General features: G+C 44.3%; 1 protein-coding gene across 2 annotated transcripts; it reads right to left on the reverse strand.

The window, feature by feature from the left end:
• Positions 1 to 2612: 2612 nt before the first annotated feature.
• Positions 2613 to 19695, reverse strand: LOC116988132 (CD276 antigen-like). 2 transcript variants are annotated; one of them, XM_033044639.1, is made up of 7 exons: positions 19196 to 19695; positions 13194 to 13258; positions 12035 to 12116; positions 11627 to 11944; positions 6842 to 7114; positions 5876 to 6022; positions 2613 to 3363 (listed from the first exon to the last, which is right to left on the reverse strand). In XM_033044639.1, the coding sequence occupies exons 2-7, from the start codon at positions 13194 to 13196 to the stop codon at positions 3218 to 3220; spliced, it is 969 nt and encodes a 322-aa protein (XP_032900530.1). In that variant the 5' UTR covers positions 13197 to 13258; positions 19196 to 19695; the 3' UTR covers positions 2613 to 3217. The 2 variants fall into 2 exon arrangements, with proteins under 2 accessions (XP_032900530.1, XP_032900531.1); XM_033044640.1 differs by lacking the exon at positions 13194 to 13258.
• Between the last annotated feature and the right edge of the window lie 979 nt (positions 19696 to 20674).

Here is a 20674-nt window from a genome sequence, read left to right on the forward strand (position 1 = left end):
CAACAATGGACTATTGTGGGCTCCAGAAGATAGACACAAAAAGCTGGAGTAACTCAGCGGGCCAGGCAGCATCTCTGGAGAGAAGGAATGGGCGACGTTATGGGTCGAGAACGTACTTTGACCTTTCCTTGGTCATCGGTGCCGGCTCTGATTTGTTCTGAATCTTTGCATACCTCTAGTTTCCCTCTCCCCTCCGACTCTCAGTCTGAGCAATGGTCTCGACCTGAATCATCACCTATTCCTTTTCTCCTGACTTGCTGCCTGACCTGTTGAGTTATTCCAGCATTTTGTGTCCATCTTCAGTGTAAACCAGCATCTGCAGTTCCTTCCTACACACTTTGCAGGTGTGCTCTATCTTTATGGTATTGTTCTTTATCTTGGCAAAGTCACTGGGCAAAGGTTACCGTTTAGAAGTCTATAAACAATTCTGCTGTTCTTTGAAACCAAGGCTAGCAATGTTCACAGCAGAACATGCTTTGTTTTGGTTTCAATTGGAGGGGGCAGAGCGTGAATCTAAGAATGGTTCTGGGCAGGGAGACAGAGAGGGATAGAACAAGAGGTTAGAATGGGGAGGTAGTCACAAAATGCTGGAGTAACTCAGCGGGTCAGGCAGCATCTCTGGATAGAAGGAATGTGTGACGTTTCAGGTCGAGACCCTTCTTCAGTTAGAATGGGGAGATGTGCACATAATTCACGATCGCCCCAAGTTTGATGTTTGTCAGCAAAATATTACAAATGTCTCTCATCTGTATCATTGCTATATACTGTGAATAACTAAAACCCTTACCTTCAGTCACCCCGTTTTCACTGCGAGCTTTTTAAAAAGCTTGTCTAAATGAAACTATTTCAATATTGTGAAATCATGTTGCTGTAATAATTGACTTGTGTTAAACATAAACTCAGAAAAAATACTGTCCTACTGCACTCTACAAAATACCTGGTGTGTTGCCAACGTTTTCAGAAATGATATCACTCTTCTGTAATTAATTGAAAGATACAACGGAGACAGGCCCTTGGGCCCACTGAGTCCACGCCAACCAACGATCACCCCATACACAAGCTCTATCCTACAAACTAGGGCCAATTTACAGAAGCCAATCAACCTACAAACCTGTACGTCTTTGGAGTGTGAGGGAAAACCGGAGCACCTGGAGAAAACCCACGCGGTCACAGGGAGAACGTACAAACTCCATACAGACAGCACCTGAAGTCAGGATCAAACTTGGGTCTCTGATGCTGTGAGGCAGAAACTCGGTTCTGCACCACTGTGGAGTCACCGAATATAAATCCCACTGATGATGTTTGAGAATTGGATTGTGTTGATTAAATCTCCACCAATTTAAGTCACAGGCCCTCATTGAAATGGAAGTCATATGAATCCCCCTGACGATCCTAAAACTAAGGCAAGGACTGATGGAAATTGTGCAATTTGACCAGCAGTCAAAGCATTCACATGAGGAAGAAAGCGATAAAGAATGGAAAGGTCACAACTTATTTATTTCCTGGCCCGAATCGCTAACAATGCATCATAGACTCTACAAACAGTTCAAAAATAATTAGTTCATCATTTTTTTTTTGGCTCTTCTGGCAATAAAACAAGCAGAATAAACTCAACCAGATTCATTCTAACAGAAAGACACAGGGGTGGAAGATTGCAACCTTCACGTGGTCCTGTTTCGCCCTGTTTCGACTAATGCAATCAACTCGACGTGCACAAACGTAAGATCAAATAGAACAAGTTGTCCAACAACTTTAGGCTGTGCACGCCACACGAAAGAAGAAGAAGAAGAAGAAAGACACAAAATGCTGGAGTAACTCAGCGGGTCAGGCAGCAACTCTGCTGAAGGTAAATCAGTGATGTTTCGGGACGGGACTCTTCTTCAGAGGAAAGTTCATTCTGAAGGTGGGATCCGACCCAAAACATCACCTATCCACCTTCACCAGAGATGCTGGCTGACCCGTTGAGTTACTCCAGCATTTTGTGTATTTTTTTGTAAACCAGCACCTGCAGTTTCTTGTTTCTCCATTCTAACATAGACTCTGAGTCTAGCCTGTGTTAGATCTCACATTGCATACATGACCACAAATTCCATTGGGTTTGAATCAGTTACTTCAATGAAATAGTGGACCCTTGTAAAAATACTGCATGCACTGGATATTATTTGCATTTTAGGACTGCTACAAACTGTGTCACCAAATTTTCTTAAGTGTTAGGGACCGATGACAAATCTTACATAGTTAAATGACCAGCTCACATTCATTGGCTTGGCTCATACAAGCAGTAGTGTAGGTAAACTTACCAGAGATGGTTCAACATCCATTAAAGTGACAACAATAATTTTAGTTGGAAAGAGAAGAATGCGTGTTTTACAAATGAGTTTTGAAAAACTCTCTAAAATGTTAATACATGTGTTGCACAGATCAAAACAGCTTTGCAATTGGGCGACATACATGTCCTGTTGATTCATTCAGAGTAGCTGTTTGCAAATCACGTTTCCTCTTTTATTTTGTGGGAAGTGCAGTCCTGCAGAAAAACTTCTTCATGGTTGTTCCGTTACCAACCCACAGGAAGCAAACTTTCAAAGTGCAACTGAGCCGAAGATGTTCTTCTCTTTTATTATACATTTATGGTGGCTGGCGCATTGATTTATTAAGCATTCTATGTGTAAAGCAGTGTTATTCCTTAGGGAAGCAGATTGACCTCTTTTGTATCCAGTCTTTCTTTTGATTTTGGCCTAGCGAGTCTGTATCGACCAGCGATCATCTTGTACACTAGCACTTGCCTACACACTACAAACAATTTACAATTTTACAACCAACCTGAACGTCTTTGGACTGTGGGAGGAAACTGAAAAACCTGGGAAAACCCCACACAGTCACAGGGAGAATGTACAAACACTGTGCAGATAGAACCCATAGTCATGATCGAACCCAGGTCTCCGGCGCTGTAAGGCGGCAACTCCAATGCTGCGCCACCGTGCCGTTGTGTTTTACTAAGTGTGAATAATCAATGTATGATGTTGGTGACGTCAAACGAAACGAGTGGAGGAGCTCAGCAAAGTGCCATCGTTCTTTGGTCCAATCACTGGATCGTGAAAGCATAATTTTACTTTTCAGGTTACAATGATTTTCGCAATCTCTGTGGCGGATGCTGAAGTTGAGCAGTTGCACAATAAGATGAGCAAACCGATAAAACATTGCGTTGCAAAACGCTGGCTCAGCGGATTGAATTTACCAGTTGCACTGTTCCGGATATTACTGTTAAAAGAACAAAGAAACTATAAGAATAGTGACGCAAGTCGTTAAAAATAAGTCGAATATTTGAAATCAAACCTACCATATATTCTGGTTCGTGGCTTTGATCTAAAATGAAAAAACAAATAATTTGATATTAATAATTTGTTATTAATTCATTTGAAGTAAGATAATTGTGTAAAATATTCCAGTACATTTTTCTTACACTTAAACTCCAAAAAATGCCTATTAAAAATAAACAATCATAGATTATCCATAACATTCAAGTAATTTCAACCTTCAAAATAATTTTATTTCAACATAATAGAGGAAATGTTGAGACTGGGACAATCCTACCTATAATATTGATTGATAGACTGTTGCTTAGTATGGGTGTCAGGGGTTATGGGGTGAAGGCAGGAGAATGGGGTTGAGACAGTTAATCCTGGTGCTATAGCACAAGTACTATGTGTTTTAATGATTGAATGGCGGAGAAGACTTGATGGGCCAAATGGCCTATTTCTGCTCCAGTAACATAAGTTGATGAACTTATATTTCACTTCTTTTACTTAAGAGGATGTTACAGTGATGTGAACATTATTTGAGAAATAACTGGTTCAGCAGATCTTGTCGAATGGTCCTTTTGAGATTAATTCTAGCTGCACCATGAAGAACTTCGAACATGGTTGAAAAAATAAATAATGGTACCAAAAGTGCTGAAGTAACTCAGCGGGTCAGGCGCCATCTCTGGAGGATATGAATAGGTGACATTTTGGGTCAGAACCTTTCTTCAGACTGATTGTAGAAAGGGAGGAGGGGGAAGGCTGGTAGAGAGGTGGGGGCAGGACAAAGCCTGGCAAGTGACAGGTGGATACAGGTGAGGGAGGTTTCATTGTCAAATGGTTGGTCAAAGGCCAGAGATGAAAAGACAAAAGACTGTGAGATGAACTGAGGAAGGAAGAGTTTCAAACTGCAAGAAATTGCAGAGAATTGTGGACGTAGCCTAGAACATTACACAAACCAACCCTTTCGTTGAATCCATTTAGACCACACGCTGCCTCGGCAACGCCACCAGCACAATCAAGGACGAGTCGCATACTGGCCACTCACTCTTTTTCTTTCTCCCATTGGGCAAAAGGAATAGAATTATGAAAATGCACACTTCCAGATTCAGGGACGCTTTCCAACTATTATCAGGCATCTGAATCATCCTACCAACAATTAGAGAGCAGTCCTGAACTGGTTCATTTGAGACCTTTGGACTATCTTTAATCGGGCTTTACTGGCTTTAGGATTTGAGTATAGAGACCTATTACAAGCATGAGGTGCAATAGTAATTTAAAAAATAAATAAATAAATAAATGGTATCAGGACCTGGCATTGGGAGATAAAACAACAAAAACAGACTTGGTTGGTAGTCTTTCTGCGGAGTTTAATGTTATAATAGAGCGATTGTCCTTACTTTCTTTTTCTTTCTTTTCTAGGGTCTACTTTCTTACTTTACTTCCTTCTCTAACTTCTTTTCTAAGGGGCTTTCTTTTCCCAACACTCTCCTGCACTTCACAACTCTTGCGCACCTTCTTTACTTTCCTTACTTCTATCTTTTTCTTAAAGCTTTAAAAAAAAAAAAAATGAAGCGGTACAAAAAATGTATTAAGATATATGTGTTGTGTGTTATTGTAATTTACCGTACTTCTAATAAATTTAAAAAAAAAAAAAAAAAAAAAAGGATTTGAGTATAGGAGCAGGGAGGTTCCACTGCAGTTGTACAGGGTCTTGGTGAGACCACACCTGGAGCTTTGGTCTCCTAATCTGAGGAAAGACGCTCTGGCCGTGGAGGGAGTGCAGAGAAGGTTCACCAGACTGATTCCTGGGATGTCAGGACTTTCATATGAAGAAAGACTGGATAGACTCGGCTTGTACTCGCTAGAATTTAGAAGTTTGAGGGGGGATCTTATAGAAACTTACAAAATTCTTAAGGGGTTGGACAGGCTAGATGCAGGAAGATTGGTCCCCATGTTGGGGAAGTCCAGAACAAGGGGTCACAGTTTAAGGATAAGGGGGAAATCTTTTAGGACCGAGATGAGAAAAACATTTTTCACACAGAGAGTGGTGAATCTCTGGAATTCTCTGCCGCAGAAGGTAGTTGAGGCCAATTCATTGGCTATATTTAAGAGGGAGTTAGATGTGGCCCTTGTGGCTAAAGGGATCAGGGGGTATGGAGAGAAGGCAGGTACAGGATACTGAGTTGGATGATCAGCCATGATCATATTGAATGGCGGTGCAGGCTCGAAGGGCCGAATGGCCTCTACTCCTGCACCTATTTTCTATGTCTATGTCTCTGTCTATGTTAGCTTGCATTAAACATTACTCGAGTTATTCCCTTCATCATGCATTTGTACACTGTGGATGGTTTGATTGTAATCATGTATTGTCTTTCCGCTGACTGGTTGGTACGCAACAAAAGCTTTGCACTGTACCAATAGAACAAAATATTACATAGGTCGCTTAATTACTGGTGTATATTATAATAATAATTGGTTATCCGTGGCTAATTTAATACCAAAGATTCATGCAGGTAATACTTCATGTAACAAAGATTACAAGGCTTCTCATGGGATCATTTGCTGAATAGTTGTACCTGGACTGTGTCTTTTCCTGAGTTGGTAAAGACCCAGGATAAGTATTCCAGAGAGCAGAGCTCCAATAATGACATAGACTGCAGTGAGAACTGTTTTCTTCTTTTCTTCTCTTATCGGTTCTGGGCTCGGTTGGACAAGATTTGAAACTAAAAGTTTAGAAGGAAATAAATGGCACAGTAAGTTTCAGCAAATGAACACTGGTGTCATTTGTTAGTACAGTTATTTTGTTGCAACTTTCACCTGTCACCCCATCAGCCATCGCATACAACACATCATGCTCCGACATTTCCGTCGCCTCCAACGGGATCCCACCACTAGTCACGTCTGCCCATCTCCACCCCTTTCCGCCTTCCGCAGAGACCGTTACTCCCGCAACTCTCTGGTTCACTCATCCTTTCCCAACCAGGCCAACCCCTGCTCTGGAAATGTCCCCTGCTGTACACTTACCCTCAATCTACCTTGGCCTATGGGATCTCCCAGATCCAATCATTTTAACTGCCCTTCTTCCCATGCCCACACTGACCTTTCTGTCCTGGGCCTCCTCCATTGTCAGAGTTGAAGGAACTGCACCTAATATTTCGCTTGGGCGTCTTACAACCCAGCGGTATGAACATTAAGTTCTCTTATTTCAAGTAACCCCTGCATTGCCTCTCTCTCTCCCCCCCTCTCCAATACAATTCCACTGCATCCTTGTATCTCTTCGTTATCACCTCCACCCCATCCAACAATGGGCCATTGTGAGCTCCACTCTTTCTTGGTTATCTGTTGCCGACCCTGCCTTTTCTTACCTACAGTTCCCTCCCCTCTACTTTCAGTCTGAAGAAGGGACCTGACCTGAAACGTCACCCATCCTTTTTCTCTGGTGCTGCCTGACCCATGGAGTTCACTCCAGCGCTTTGTCTATCTGCAATTATTTAAAGATCTCTTTTTTCCCCAATCATGAGAGATAAAGGTTATGAACTTACTTGACGAGAATGTCTTCACTTCAATTCTTCCCTCTGCCTCATTCCATACAGAACAAGTATAGATATCCTCTCGATTATCTTTGGATAGGTTGAGTGGAAGTTTGCTGGTGATTATAAACAGACCTTCGGTTGTGTTTTCTCTGTCGGTTCTTGCTATATTGGTGAGATTTATTTCTCCATTGAGCATCCAGTGAATCTGAGCAGGAGGATATCCCATTGTTTCGCAACTGATAGATTCTTCAAGTAAGGTCATATTTGGCGAACTGTATGGAGCTGACAAGATCAGATCATGTCGTTAATGATATTATCCAGATATCACTTCACCGTAAAGTCCGCCAAACCTGCCATCTTAATCCACCGTGGTCTCTGTGTGATCGCCATCCAGGAGCCCAAGAACTCCGTGGACAAGAGCAGTCAGTGCCAACACACATAGCCGAACAGACTCACAGAACGACTGTGGCACCAATTGTGGATCATCGAGGCAATGATTTGCACAAATGTTCAATTGCGTACAAGTAAAATTCAAAAAGTTTTGCATTTAAAACCCAAAACTCATCCCCACAAAACAAAACGTTAAGAAAACAATAATCACTTGCCTTTCTCCCAGGGGACAATAACGCCCTTTCAATTGAATGGGTGTTGCCATGTTTATACCAACTTTAAGTAGATATGGGCTCTAGGGACACATTACCTATTGGAATGTTTAGTTTCGATCATAAGACATAGGAGTCATTTGGCCCATCGAGTCTACTCCTGGCTAATCTAGTTTCCATCTCAACCACTTTCTCTTGCCTTCTCTCCATAACTTTTGATGTCCTTACTGATTATTAACCTGTCAATCTCCGCTTTAAAAAAATTCAGGTCCGAGAAGGAGTGAATGTTTCAGGTTCAGAACCCTCACTCAGAACCGAATTCCCAGAATTATGAGACATGTCAATGAAGGAGTGTGGCGACTCTTTGCGTACTGGCCCCCGAAGAGGAATATCATCGGCGGCAGGAGACGCAGCAGTAGAGTTATTGCCTCACAGCGCCAGAGACCCAGGTTCGATCCTGTCTACGGGTGCTATATGTCCAAATTTTGTACGATCTCCCTGTGATCGTATGGGTTATCACCGGGTGCTCCGGTTTCTTCCAACATTACAAAAATGTGCAATTTTGCATTTTAATTGGCTGTGCTATATTTGTCCCTGGTGTGTGTAGGATAGAACAAGTGTATGTGTGATCGTTACAGATGTGGATCTTATAGAAACATATAAAATTCTTAAAGGATTGGCAGGCTAGATGCAGGAAAGATTTTCCCGATGTTAGGGGTGTCCAGAACCAGGGGTCACAGTTTAAGCATTACGGGTAGGCCATTTAGGACTGAGATGAGGAAAACCTTTTTTACCCAGAGAGTTGTGAATCTATGAAATTCTCTGCCACAGAAGGCAGTGGAGGCCAATTCACTGGATGTTTTCAAGAGAGAGTTAGATTTAGCCCTTAGGGCTAAAGGAATCAAGGGATATGGGGAAAAAGCAGGAACAGGGTACTGATTTTAGATAATCATCCATGATCATATTGAATGGCGGTGCTGGCTCGAAGGGCCGAACGGCCTAATCCTACACCTATTTTTCTATGTTGCTTGGTGCAAAGTCAGTGGGCCGAAGGGCTTGTTTCCATGTTGTATCTCTAAAACAACCAAGCCCTACACAAATACAACTGGTAGAGTGAAGAGAAAAGTACCAGCCTACAGAATATAGTTTACCATCAATGTAGCATTACATTTCCAGTCCCAGAAGATGGTCTACAATGCAATACAATCATCCGACTCTTCTAAATCACGTTTCCACTTGTAAATCTATCAGTATTTCTAGCTGTCACACTTAATATTCTCTTTAATCTTATTTCAGGTATGGCGATCTTGTGACTGCCAGGGACTTGAGCAGACTTGATCAGCGAGATCTGTAGCCAAAAGAACACAAAGTGCTGGAGTTACTCAGCAGGTCAGGCAGCATCTCTGGAGAACAGAGACCGATAACGTTATGGTTCGAGACCCTCTGAGTTCTGTGGCCAATGGTCTTCTGAATCTTTTCCAGCCATCCTTTTCCCTGGAACTAGAGAGCAACAATGCTGAAAAACTATATTCTACACTCTGGTATCTTTCTCTTAGCTCGACCTGCTGTACTTGTATTTGGCTTCATTGTACTTATGTGTCCACTCCCTACACACTAGGGGGGCAACCTACTGTGGCCAATGAACCTACATACCTGCACGTAATTTGGAACTAAGAAACTGGAGCACCCAGTGAAAACTCATGCAGTCACATGGAGAATGTGCAAAAATCCACACAGTCTGCACCGGAGGTCAGGGTCGAACCCGGGTCTCTGGCGCTGTGACGCAGCAGCTCTACCCGCTGCGCCAATATCATGAACACTTCTCCCATTTGTTGGTAATTGTTTTCCAATCCTGACCACCTTATGTTTCTGTAGTTTCTCAGAATGACTCACCATTTGTCATGTGATCTCTCCTGTTGCATAACAAAACCAGGGCTGCACCGCGGCTATCAAAAAACAATCTGTTTTGGAAGTTTGACACTCTCAACAGCTAATTTTTATTTAGTACATGAATCATGCTGGCAAGATCAGCATTCACTGCCAATTCTAAATTGGCTTTGAGAGAGGGGTGGGTGGTGGCTGGTGAGCTGCCTTCTATCTGCTGAATATTAAAGGACAATGGTGTCTGGGAGACTTCAGAGTTGGGAGCTGATGGAGGTGATGGACATTTGCAAAGTCAAGCTTTTCATCAGTTCCAGGAGCAGAATTAGGCCATTCGGCCCAACAGGACTACTCCGCCATTCAATCATGGCTGATCTATATTTAAGAGGGAGTTAGATGTGGCCCTTGTGGCTAAAGGGATCAGGGGGTATGGAGAGAAGGCAGGTACAGGATACTGAGTTGGATGATCAGCCATGATCATATTGAATGGCGGTGCAGGCTCGAAGGGCCGAATGGCCTACTCCTGCACCTATTTTCTATGTGCCTATGTTTCTATCTATCTTCCCCACTCAACCCAATTCTCCTGCCTCCTCCCATAACCCTTTCTGACTAATGAAACTCTTCCTCATCTCCTTTCTAAAGGTGTGCCCTTTTATTCTGAGACTGTGGCTCACTCACCAGTGGTAACATCCTCTCGACATTCACTTTATCTAGGCCTTTTACTATTCGACTTTTGCCCTTGGGTCCGAGCCCTTTTTGAAGTATGCAGTTGGCGCTTTCTAATCTCACTATGCATCAGGGAAGATATTAAGCTTGGCATTTCAGACCAGCAACCACTGTGGTTTGACGAGTCATTAAATTGGGAGGCCCATTTAAATTGTATAGAGAAACTGTGGTCCCATTCCTTGTGAGCAAACTTCTTCTCAAGGTTCCTTTACCAACATTTGTTGGTGCAACAACACCAAAAGCAGGTACTTCACTCATTTGTTCAGTCAGCTACCATGGGTGGAACCTTTCTATATGCATAGAAACATAGAAAATAGGTGCAGGAGTAGGCCATTCGGCCCTTCGAGCCTGCACCGCCATTCAATATGATCATGGCTGATCATCCAACTCAGTATCCTGTACCTGCCTTCTCTCCATACCCCCTGATCCCTTTAGCCACAAGGGCCACATCTAACTCCCTCTTAAATATAGCCAATGAACTGGCCTCAACTACCTTCTGTGGCAGAGAATTCCAGAGATTCACCACTCTCTGTGTGAAAAATGTTTTTCTCATCTCATTCCTAAAAGATTTCCCCCTTTCGAGGTACCTGACAAGATTGCTGGGATAGAGCTACAAGGAACCACAGATGTTGGTTTACAAGCAAAGACACAAAGTGCAGGAGTAACTCAGCAGGTCAGGCAGCATCTCTGGAGAACATAGATGGGTGTGTTTCTGGTAATAGTATGGCATTGATCGCAATGAGAGTGATATTCTAATGTCTAAATCCTAATGCACAAATCAACGGCATTCTTCCTTTTGGAGATAATATCTACAATATAGTACTTCTTTACCCAACCCAACAAGTTTTGGACAATTACAATGCCAATTTACAACCAATGAACCAGTTTTTAAAGCAAAATGAAAGTCGCAGATACAGTCCACAATATAGGGTGGCACAGTGGCGCAGCAGTAAAGCCACAGCCTTACAGCGCCAGAGACCCGGGTTTGAACCTGACTACGGGTGTCGTCTGTGTGGACTTTATACATTCAACCTGTGACCGCATGGGTTTTCTGTGGGTGCTCTGGTTTCCTCCCACATCCCAAGGACGTGTGGGTTTGTAGGTTAATTGGCCACTGTAAGTTGCCCCTAGTCTGTAGGGAGTGGATGAGAATAGAAACATAGAAAATAGGTGCAGGAGGCAGCACCGCCATTCATTGCGATCATGGCTGATCATCCCCTATCAATAACCCGTGCCTGCCTTCTCCCCATATCCCTTGACTCCACTAGCCCCTAGAGCTCTATCTAACTCTCTCTTAAATCCATCCAGTGACTTGGCCTCCACTGCCCTCTGTGGCAGGGAATTCCATAAATTCACAACTCTCTGTAGAGCCAACAAGAATGTAGGACGACATACAACTAGTGTCAGTGAGGGTAACACCCACCCACAATCTAAAGGCGTGCAGGTCAGTAGGTTGACTGGCTTCTCCCTTGTGTGTTTAGGATAGAACTAGTGTATGGCTGATCGTTGGTCAGCACGGACCCGGTCGGCCGAAGGGACCGTTTCAAAGTTATAGCTCTAAAAAATAAATAAATAAACAACCTACCTTTAAACACTAACTCGATATCAGCACTGTCATGGCCCTGATCAGTGTATATGATGCAATGGTACATCCCACCATTGGATGGTTTGGTTTGTTGGATAATCAGTGTGACACTCGCATTATCTAGATGGTGTAATTCAATTTGTCCCTGAAATGTATTGTTGTGTTCTCGTGTGTCGTAGGTAAAAAGAGGTTTGTCATCTTTTAGTAATTTAATGGTGGTAAATGTACTGATCCCTGTTGTTTTCAGGCTGCATCGTAGCTTCGTGTCCACATTAAATTCTCCTCTCACTGGGCTCTCACATTTAAAAGTCATGAACTCTGTAAAACAAGAACTTCCATCAAAATCCAATCCTAAATTAACAATCAGCCCTGCATGGTCTATTTACAGATAAGTGTTTCAGTACTTACTTTCAACAGAGTGTGTGCTTGCAAACAGAATGAAGAAAAGACAACATTTTAGCTCAAAACTTATATCCATAATTCGGTTCACCTGCGGAGTTAAGCACAATACGCAAAACAATCAGAAATATGGATGAACATATTGACATGCAATTAAGGGAGGGACAAAGAGTGCTGGAGTAACTCAGCGGGTCAGACAGCATCTCTGGAGATCATAGAGAAATGTGAGGTGTTACCTTTTGGGAGCAGAACCTACACAGTGAGCGGTGGAGCTCTGGGGCGTGTGGTAGAGCAGAGGGATTTAGGAGTACAGGTACATCGTTTGTTGAAAGTAGCATCACAGGTAGATAAAGTGGTCAAAAAGCCTTTTGGCACATTGGCCTTTATCAGTCAGACCATTAAGTATAGAAGTTGGGAGATCATGTTGTAGTTGTATAAGACAATGGTGAAGCCGCATCTGGAATATTGTGTTCAGTTTTGGGCACCATGTTGTAGGAAAGATGTTCTTATGCTGAAAAAGGTGCAGAGAAGATTTACAAGAATGCAGCCAGGACTTGAGGGGCTGAGCTGTAGGGAGAGGTTGAGTAGGCTCTGACTCTATTCCTTCGAGCGCAGAAGGATGAGGGGGGATCTAATAGAGGTGTACAAAATCATGAGAGCAATAAACCCGATAGACGCAAGGTGTCTCTTGCCCAGAGAAGGGGAATCAAGAACTGGAGGACATAGGTTTAAGGTGAGGGGGGAAAGATTTAATAGAAACCTGGGGATAACTTTTTCACACAAAGGAAGGAATGAGCTGCTGGAGGAGATAGTTGAGGCATGTGCTATTGCGATGTTTAAGAAACATTTAGACAGGTACATGGATAGGACAGGTTTAGGGGGATATGGGCCAAATGCAGGCAGGTGAGACTAGCGTAGATTGGACATGTTGGCCGGTGTGGGCAGGTTGGGCCGAAGGGACAACTATGAGATAGGTGACATTTGGGTCGGGACCCTTCATCGATGTCTGAAGAATGTTCAGACATCTCTGGAGGTGCAGCCTGACCCACTGAGATGCTCCAGCACTTTGTGTCCTTTTATGTAAACCAGCATCTGCAGTTCCTTGTTTCTACTAATTAATGGAGGGATATGGATCATGGACAGGCAGAGGAGATTAGCTTGAACTTACCATCTTAGTTGGCACAGATTGTTGTGAGTCGAAGGGCCTGTTCCAATGATGTACTGCTCTATGTACTAAATCAAAAGAAACATTGGTTTACATTGCTGATATATCGTGTTAGGTCTTGTCATGAGTTTCATATAACTACAACATACAATAAATCATATTTGAGAATTTTGTGACATTCTGAAGAAGTCACTAACCAAAAACATCACCTTTTTCTCCAGACATGCTGCCTGACTCGTTGAGTTACTCCAGCACTTAGTGTCTATCTTTGTGACACTTGATTTAGCTGATCAGAATTAAGCGCTATAATTAAAACAAATAATTCTATTTGGTGTTTTCCTCCAATTATCAGGGCAAAAATCCAAAAGTCTGTGCCCTGTCTTAATTACTTCATAGGTAGACAAAAGTGCTGGAGAAACTCAGCGGGTGCAGCAGCATCTTTGGAGCAAAGGAAATTGGCAACGTTTCGGGCCGAAACTCTTCTTCAGACTAATGTAGGGTTGGGGGAGGGGAGAAGAAAGGAAAAAGGAAGAGAAGGAGCCCAAGGGCTGAGGGAGAGCTGAGAAGAGGAGGAGACAGCAAGGGCTACCGGAAATTGGAGAGTTCAATGTTTATGCCGCTAGGGTGCAGACTGCCCAAGCAGGATATGAGGTGCTGCTCCTCCAATTTCCGGTGGTGCTCACTCTGGCCATGGAGGAGGCCCAGGACAGAGAGGTCGGATTCGGAATGGGAAGGGGAGTTGAAGTGCTGAGCCACAGGGAGATGAGGTTGGTTAATGCGGACTGAGCGGAGGTGTTCGGCGAAACGATCGCCAAGTCTACACTTGGTCTCACCGATGTAGATCAGCTGACATCTAGAGCAGCAGATACAATAGATGAGGTTGGAGGAGTTGCAGGTGAACCTCTGTCGCACCTGGAATGACTGCTTGGGTCCTTGAATGGAGTCGAGGGGTGAGGTAAAGCGACAAGTGTAGCATCTCTTGCGGTTGCAAGGGAAAGTGCCCGGGGAGGGGGTGGTGCGGGAGGGAAGGGAAGAATTGACCAGGGAGTTACGGAGGGAGAGGTCTTTGCGGAAAGCAGACAGGGGGGGGAGGTGCGAAGATGTGGTGGGGTCACGTTGGAGGTGGTGAAACTGACGGACTATTTGTTGTATGTGACGGCTAGTGGGGTGAAAGGTGAGGACTAGGGGGACTCTGCCCTTGTTACGAGTGGTGGGATGGGGAGAGAGAGCAGTGTTACAGGGTATTGAAGAGACCCTGGTGAGAGCCTCATCTATAGTAGGGGAGGGGAACCCCCATTCGCTGAAGAATTAGGACATTTCCGATGCCCTGGTGTGGAACACCTCATCCTGGGAGCAGATGCGGCGTAGACGGAGGAATTGGGAGTAGGGGATGGAGTCCTTACAAGAAGCAGGGTGGGAAGAAGTGTAGTCCAGATAGCCATGGGAGTCAGTGGGTTTATAGAGGATGTAGGTCAGAAGTCTATCACCTGTGATGGAGATAGTGAGGTCAAGAAATGGTAAGGAATTGTCGGAATGGTCCAGGTGTATTTGAGTGCCGGATGGAAGTTAGTGGTGAAGCGGATGAAGTCAGTCACTTGTATGCGGGTGCAGGAGGTGGCACCAAAGCAATCGTCGATGTAGCGGAGGTAGAGGTCAGGGATGGGGGTCCTGGTACGCCTCGAACAAGGATAGCTGGGGCCCATGCGCGTGGCATTAAACACTTAATGACTTCATAGTTCCTCAACTTCTGTTGTTACTGAATTTTCAAGATAATGAGAGTATCTGGCCAACCTATTTGTTCCAAATCCTGATATCAAGCCCTCATATCAAGTTAGTGAATTTCCTTGGGGATTTCCCTGTCCCTCAGAGCAAAACACAAAGTGCAGGAAGATCTTAGCATTTCCGGCAGCATCTGTGGAGGAAAGGTTGTGACTGAAGAAGTCTCCAGCCCCGAAATGTAATTTGCCTATTCCCTCCGCAGATGCTGCCTGACACTTATTATCACTTATTATTATTTATTCAAATCATTTGCTATGTCGCTCTTCCAGGGAGATGCTAAATGCATTTCGTTGTCTCTGTACTGTACACTGACAATGACAATTAAAATTGAATCTGAATCTGAATCTGACCCACTGGGTTCCTCCGTCACTTTGTGCTTTGCTCAAGATTATACCATCTGCAATTCCATGTGTCTCCCTCAGTACCTTCAATGGAAGATCAGGGTAATTACTGAAACCAGATTCATTTTAGATAGTGTGTGTAATTCCATGGTTTTCCATCAGGATACCTATTTCAGGATTGAGCACCACACTTTCCTGGACCGTCCATAGGGTGACACAGCGGTAGAGGAGCTGCCATACAGCTCTTGCAGTGCCGGAGCTCGTACGTTCGACCCGTGACCACGTAGGTGTTCTCCGAGATCTTCATTTTCCTCCCACACCATTTGACGTTCCCTTTTCCTCTTTGCTTTCGTCTTTCTCACTTCCTCATACAAACTCCTACCTCTTTTTAAGCGAGTACGTCAAACAGGACAAACCAATACTTGTTGCTGGTACACAAAAATGCTGGAGAAACTCAGCGGGTGCAGCAGCATCTATGGAGCGAAGGAAATAGGCGACGTTTCGGGCCAAAACCCTTCTTCAGACTGATAGGGGGTGGGGGGGAGAAGGAAGGAAAAAGGGAGGAGGAGCCCGAGGGCGGGGGGATGGGAGGAGACAGCTCGAGGGTTAAGGAAGGGGAGGAGACAGCAAGGGCTAGCAAAATTGGGAGAATTCAACGTTCATGCCATCCGGACGCAAGCAACCCAGACGGAATATGAGGTGCTGTTCCTCCAATTTCCGGTGTTTCTCACTCTGGCAATGGAGGAGACCCAGGACAGAGAGGTCGGATTGGGAATGAGAGGGGGAGTTGAAGTGCTGAGCCACCGGGAGTTCAGGTAGGTTATTGCGGACTGAGCGGAGGTGTTCGGCGAAACAATCGCCCAACCTCCGCTTAGTCTCCCCGTTTAAATCAGCTGACATCTAAAGCAGCGGATGCAGTAGATGAGGTTGGAGGAGATGCAGGTGAACCTGTTGCTCCCTGATTGTATGTGTTGATGCTGAAACTCTTCTGGGACGTCCTAACAGTCTTTGAATCATGTTTTCTATCCACACGTGATGGTCTGCCATCAGTTAGTTCTCAGCCCACGTTGGAAAGGATCTTTCCACTAGTGGGAGAGTGTAGGACCAGAGTGCACAGTCTCAGAATAAAAGGACATACCTTTAGAATGTAAATGAGGTGGAATTTCTATAGTCATGGGTGGTGAATCTGTGGAAATCATTGCCACAGACGGCGGTGGAGGCCAAGTCAATGGATATTTTTAAAGCAGGGATTGAAGGTCAAAGGTTAGGGGGGGAAGGCAGGAAGATGGTGTTGAGAGGGAAAACTAGATCAGTCATGATCAAATGGCGGAGCAAGCTCGATGGGTCGAATGACCCAATTCTTCTCCTATGTCTTATGGTCATGGTCCACAACTGTAATGTGCAGAGAAACCTGGAAAAAGCTCTACATTACTTACATGGAGCTTTCCTGATCGCTCAAGTTGCTTGTCCATCGGGTGTCCAAGCTATGGTTTAGTTTAGTTTAGAGATACAGCGCCGAAACAGGCCTTTCGGCCCACCGAGCCCGCACCGACTAGGCACCGACTAGCGATCCCCAAACACTTACACTATCCTGCACGCACTGGCGGCAATTTACTTTTATACCCACAATAATAACATAATAATCATAATTGTAATTGTAATTTATTAGCCAAGTGTGTTGTGCAACATACGAGGAATTTGGTTTGCCATACATTCATAACAAAAAAGCAACAAAACACACAACTACATAAAAAGGACATAAACATCCACTGCAGAGACTCCTCCACATTCCCCAGAAAGGAAAAAGGAGGAGGAGGAGCCTGAGGGCTGAGGAGGGGAGGAGACAGCAAGGGCTAACAAAATTGGGAGAATTCAATGTTCACCGAAACGTTGCCTATTTCCTTCGCTCCATGGATGCTGCTCCCACACTCCAAAGACGTACAGGTTTGTAGGTTTAAGAAGGAACTGCAGATGCTGGAAACCTGAGGTACACAAAAATGCTGGAGAAACTCAGCGGGTGCAGCAGCATCCATGGTAGAGGACCATGCTCGCTGACCTGCTGAGTTACTCCAGCAGTTTGTGTCTTGATTCCAGGCCGTTTCTTCTTCTGCCTGAGTTCAAAATGTAAAATCAAACATGCAATTCAGAAGAAGGGGTAAACCATTTGGCCTTTCGAGCCTGTTCTGTCATTCAATGCAAAGGTATGGTTGTAACATTATCTCCCAATTCCCGCCTACCTCCTGGTAACCCTTTATTCCTTTTTTTTGTTATCGAGAAACTATCTAACTCTACCTTAAAACACATCCGATATCTCTACTCTTACCGCCTGTTGATGAAGAGGCTTCGAAAGGCTCGCAGTCTCTGGGTGAACAAAATTTCACCTCGTTTCTGCTTTAATTTATTAACTCCAAATTTGTGACCTATTACACCACGTTACAGATTCGGAACTGTCCTCCCTATCATCTTTGCATCCTATATCCATCCAACAAACACCACAGGATATGAAACCATTCAGTCCCCTCTCACTGGTCCTCTCAACTCCAGAGCACCCAAACCTCACCTGCCCCACCTTAGCCAATATGACAATATGCCCACTTCAGCAAACTGTACAAAAAAAGTCCCCTTCAACCTATATCCCTTACTCTGGCTTCACAATCTGCATTATAACCATATAACAATTACAGCACGGAAAACAGGCCATCTCGGCCCTTCAATTCCATGCCGAACACGTATTTTCCCCTAGTCCCATCTACCTGCACTCAGACCATAACCCTCCATTCTTTCCTGTCCATATACCTATCCAATTTATTTTTAAATGATAAAATCGAACCTGCCTCCACCACTTCCACTGGAAGCTCATTCCACACAGCTACCACTCTCTGAGTAAAGAAATTCCCCCTCATGTTACCCCTAAACTTCTGTCCCTTTATTCTCCAGTCATGTCCTCTTGTTTGAATCTTCCCTACTCTCAATGGGAAAAGCTTATCCACGTCAACTCTGTCTATCCCTCTCATCATTTTAAAGACCTTTATCAAGTCCCCCCTTAACCTTCTGCGCTCCAAAGAATAAAGACCTAACTTGTTCAACCTTTCTCTGTAACTTAGTTGCTGAAACCCAGGCAACATTCTTCCTTTTATCCTTATCTCACACTTACCATACGATAGATCTTTATTTATCCCAGGAGGGAAATTAACCTTCCAACAGTCATAAACACATAAAATACATAAAACATGAAAGTTCAGTGAACGGAAAGGATTCGGGATGTGCAAATATTGGGAAGGGTGGGGGGGAAGTCAGTCTCAGTCTACCCCGACAGAAGGGGACAGACACACACATACACAGACAGACACATACAGACACACACATACACAGACAGACACACACATACACATACAGACACACACATACACAGACAGACACATACAGACACACACATGCACAGACAGACACACACATACACATACAGACACACACATACACAGACAGACACATGGGGTAATCTGCAATGTGTCAGTCAGTTCAGTTTAGTTACATTTAAAAGTCTGAATTACACCTAATCAAAGAAAGACTAAAGAATTGAACCAGTAATCAATCATCGTTGCAATGGCTGTAAAAGGGGGGAAATCAAAGAACTGCGGAGAGTAGAAGGGTCTCGACCCGAAATGTCGCCCATTCCTTCTCTCCAGAGACGCTGCCTGTCCCGCTGAGTTACTCCAGCTTTTTCTGTCTATCTAAGGAACTGCGGGGTTACAAATAAAGACACAACGTACTGGAGTAACTCAGCGGGCCCGGCAGCATCTCTGGGGAGAAGGAATAGGTAAAACCTGCGGGTCGGTCCCGGAGTGTGGACAAGGCTGGGATAAAGAACCACGAAGACAAACTTACCCGGAGCTCCCCGTCAGTCACCCTGCCGCTGACTTCAATATCTCTCTCTCATCGACTTTCAGTTTCCTGACTTTCGCTTCAGGGTGACTGTTCCGAAGCGGAGGCGGCGGTGAATGGTTCTGGTCTACAAGCAGAACTCACAGGAAGGAGTCTGTGGCTTTTGCAGTAGTCCTTGCTGTTAAACCTGCAGGTAATCCGACGCCAGGTGGCCAGCAGCAAAGATCTCTGCTATAAGATCTTTGACCAGCAGAACGCACAGTGGACAAGTGAAGACCGGAGAGGAAACGAAGGTCAAGGCGACTGCTCGCTCACACACGTCCCAACAGACTGAAACCATAATTCCGGGAAATTCCCGAGCGTTGTGTGGTTATAGAAATCCCCTCCTCCCGTTTGTTTTAACAACCTCGCTCTCCCCAGATCTCTGGACTTTCTCTGTTTTGTACAGGAAGGAACTATAATGCCGGTTTACACTGGCATAAAATATTCCAGAGAAGGAACAATAAAAAAAAAGAGTAAGATAGATACAACAAGCTGGAGTAACTCTTCAGACTTAAAAGTTTGATCCCCAGTCTTCAGACCCCAAGTTTGAAGAAGGGTCTCGACCCGAAACGCCACCCATTCATTTTCTCCAGAGATGCTGCCTGATCCGCGAAGTTACTCCAGCATTTTAGAGTGACACAGTGTGGAAACTAGAATTTAGAAGATTTATAGAAACTTACAAAATTCTTAAGGAGTTGGACAGGCTAGATGCAGGAAGATTGTTCCCGATGTTGGGGAAGTCCAGAACAAGGGGTCACAGTTTAAGTATAAGGGGGAAATCTTTTAGGACCGAGATGAGAAAAACATTTTTCACACAGAGAGTGGTGAATCTGTGGAATTCACTGCCACAGAAGGTAGTTGAGGCCAGTTCATTGGCTATATTTAAGAGGGAGTTAGATGTGGTTCTTGTGGCTAAAGGTATCAGGGGGTATGGAGAGAAGGCAGGTACAGGATACTGTTGGATGATCAGCCATGATCATATTGAATGGCGGTGCAGGCTCGAAGGGCCGAATGGCCTACTCCTGCACCTATTTTCTATGTCTATGAAACAGGCCCTTCGGCCCAAATTGCCCACACCAGTCCACATGACCCAGCTACACTAGTCCCACCTGCCAGAGTTTGGTCCAAATTCCTCCAAACCTGCTATCCATGTATCCATTTTGTGTCTATTTTTCTCTTTTTTATTCCTAATCAAGGGGCTTTTATTGCATTAAGATAATCTGCTATCCAGGAACCATCTGCTAACCATCAAATTACACAATTTTCAGTCCTAACCTGGACTTCTCTTTACTCCACTCTCTGCATTAATTCCCCGAATAAAGTTCATAATTTAAAGGTACAGCTTGGAAGCAGGCACTTCAGCCCACATCGATCACACATCACACTAGTTCTACTGTTAGGCCCGGAGGTTTTTGTCAGTCTCCCTACCTGCTTCCACAA

Source organism: Amblyraja radiata, chromosome 26, assembly GCF_010909765.2.
Source record: "Amblyraja radiata isolate CabotCenter1 chromosome 26, sAmbRad1.1.pri, whole genome shotgun sequence".
Lineage (NCBI taxonomy): Eukaryota > Metazoa > Chordata > Chondrichthyes > Rajiformes > Rajidae > Amblyraja > Amblyraja radiata.